The sequence below is a fragment of the Propithecus coquereli genome, unplaced genomic scaffold, assembly GCF_000956105.1.
Source record: "Propithecus coquereli isolate 6110/MARCELLA unplaced genomic scaffold, Pcoq_1.0 Scaffold78, whole genome shotgun sequence".
Classification (NCBI taxonomy): domain Eukaryota; kingdom Metazoa; phylum Chordata; class Mammalia; order Primates; family Indriidae; genus Propithecus; species Propithecus coquereli.
In genome coordinates, this window is record NW_012153951.1 from 4,968,025 (window position 1) to 4,970,602 (window position 2,578).

The 2,578-nt window shown below is 35.3% G+C and overlaps 1 protein-coding gene across 1 annotated transcript in view; it reads left to right on the forward strand.

The window, feature by feature from the left end:
• Nucleotides 1-2,578, forward strand: part of EPS8 (epidermal growth factor receptor pathway substrate 8) — a gene marked incomplete at its 5' end in the record, with an annotated part of 71,351 nt that overhangs the window by 30,781 nt on the left and 37,992 nt on the right. Inside the window, one exon of the mRNA XM_012662777.1 lies at nucleotides 827-970. Within this exon, the coding sequence (XP_012518231.1) occupies nucleotides 827-970 (144 nt within the window). The remainder of the gene's footprint in view (nucleotides 1-826; nucleotides 971-2,578) is intronic.

Consider the following 2,578-nt stretch of genomic DNA (forward strand, 5'->3'; position numbering starts at 1 on the left):
TTCCTCAAAGAAATAACAAGGTCAAGAAAGTATTCTTCAGTATAATATTACTAAAGATACAGTATATTAGAGATACCTGTGTCTATTTAGAAGTGGTAGATATATACCCCTTCTACAGAGGTGGCTTTAAATTACCCTTTTATCTGTTTCCTGAGAGGGAGGGGATATGGGAGGGTGTGAGTTACTTAGCTTACTTTGTTCTCTTCCTTCCCTTTTTTCTTCTTCTGAGATTTATACATTTTGGAATCAGGCCAGTTATCAATTCAGATATAGATGCATATAATAAAAATTTTGATAAGAGAAAACATTTTCTCTTATCCTAGTGTCCTTACACAAATATACCCAGCTGTCCATGAACTAATGTTAGGGATAGTCTACCATGACACCCAAATCTCCTTGTTAGGTTATAATTGAGCATTCATCTTCTTGAATGTAGAAGGTGAATGATATGTACAATAAATTTTGTAAAAAAAAATATATGGTTTTTATACTTTTTTTTCCCTATCCCCAAGATGGAGACAATAGGACTTTCTAAGAGAATCATCTTAGTGCTCTATAAGTACTTCAAATAATGCAGATACAATGTTAGGAGATAATACGGACCTGGGTAGATTCACCATAGTGTGATACCTTATCTATTCTATACTAGTAAATGTAACTTTTATTGTAATTCTGAGAATCATACAATTAACAATATGTTGATGCTGAGTCAATTTATCGGAAGTGAAAAAATGTTCTTGGTTGAAGTCTAGGAATAAAAATTGACTTCCTTCATGTGTTGACTCTTATATGGAAATTATACTTTTATTTTTATGCATGATGACAGATACTTGATGATAGGAAGCAGTGGTGGAAAGTTCGAAATGCAAGTGGAGACTCTGGATTTGTGCCAAATAACATTTTGGATATTGTGAGACCTCCAGAATCTGGATTGGGGCGTGCCGATCCACCTTATACACATACCATACAGGTAATTTTGATTTCTTAGCAGAGCTTAATATTACAAATTTATAAATGTATCACTCTCTGACAGGATTTAAGTACCTTTTGTGTATTAATCATTTTGAAATTTAATTGGATGTACATTTTTTTCTAAAGTAATTGGGAGGCAATGATGATAGACACAGGGAAGAATTACACGTATGTTTTCTGACTTACTTCTTCAGGAAATTGTTCAAAATGTTTAGCAGTAAGTGACCGTTTCTCTGAATGCTTTTTTTTCCCCCAGTCTATAATGTTTCTGACATTCAGAGAAATAGTACTTCTATCTTTTCACCCACAGCACTCCTATCGACCAGTGGCTTCCTCTTGTTAGAGGATGGCACTGAGACAGTGGCTGGAGTGTCCAGCAGTTCATCTTAACAGGCCTTTGCCTACAGAATCTCTTAAATGTGCTGCCATTGACCAGCCTTGAACTTGTATTCATCTCACCTTACACTACTACATGAGTACCTGTTCAGTTAGATCATAATATTTTTTCCTCTCTTGATTTTAAGATTAAAATATACTTCTGATATAGATTAGATAGGTCAGGTTCTCTCTTCTTGCTCGTTGAATAATTCTTGAGGCCCATTGCCACATTTTAGAATGTCAGTGTCTCTGGTCATCTCATTCACCCTGACATCTGGATTCACTTGTTGTTAAACTCTTGGGATTTTTAGACCCATGACAGGCTCTCTAGAGTTAGGTTTGCCAACAGAGACAGAATGGATGGCCTCATGTACAGCCTCTGAACCCAGGGTGGCTTCTTTCTTATTCACCCAGGAAGATTTCTTCTAATTTCAGGCTCTTGAGAAAAAGATAAAATCTGATTCCATAATAATGTCATCAATTTGAGTAGAAGCTACATAGACTATGCAGTAAAATAGGTAATTTTTATGCCAGGTCCAAGCTTAATAAAATTCAGACTGTCTAAACCTAGAATTGCGGTCATACGCCTGCTGCCATAACCATTCATTTAAGTACTTATGGCTCCTCATGACATTCAAGCCATTATAGGCCCTGTACTTATCTAGAGGGACTTGGCCTTATTAGAATCCATGCATTAAGCAACATTTAAAATGAAGAATTAGTGTATAGTTTCTGTATGTCAATAACTTAAAGTGACGGCAATGGAAATTGTTTGCTGTGCTTGTTTTGGCTGGCCTGGTGTGCATATGTATTATGTACTTATTTTATGTTCATCATTTGTCATTAGCTGTTGATGCCAAAGAAGGAGTTTGAGTTATTCAAGGTATGGTCTCTTCCATTTCCCATGGATTTTTGAAGTGAATTTTCTAACTTAATTTTTATACCTTTTTCTTTCTTTAGTTTCTACTTTTCTGAGTTTGAGGTGTTACCTAACATAATATAGGCTTCTGTCTAGTTTATGGATGCCAGTTCTTCATTTTCTTTCCTATAGAGGTATAGAGTGTTGTGCTTGAAACATATGACTAAAACTGTGCTAGAGTATATGCTCTTTGAGCTGTATCAACTATTTTTAATATTCAACTCACGATAATCTATGAGAAGTACTATTCACAGAGGATATCCCTAATTCCCGTATGTGAACAGAAGCCAAGAGTTTATATTTTATGTG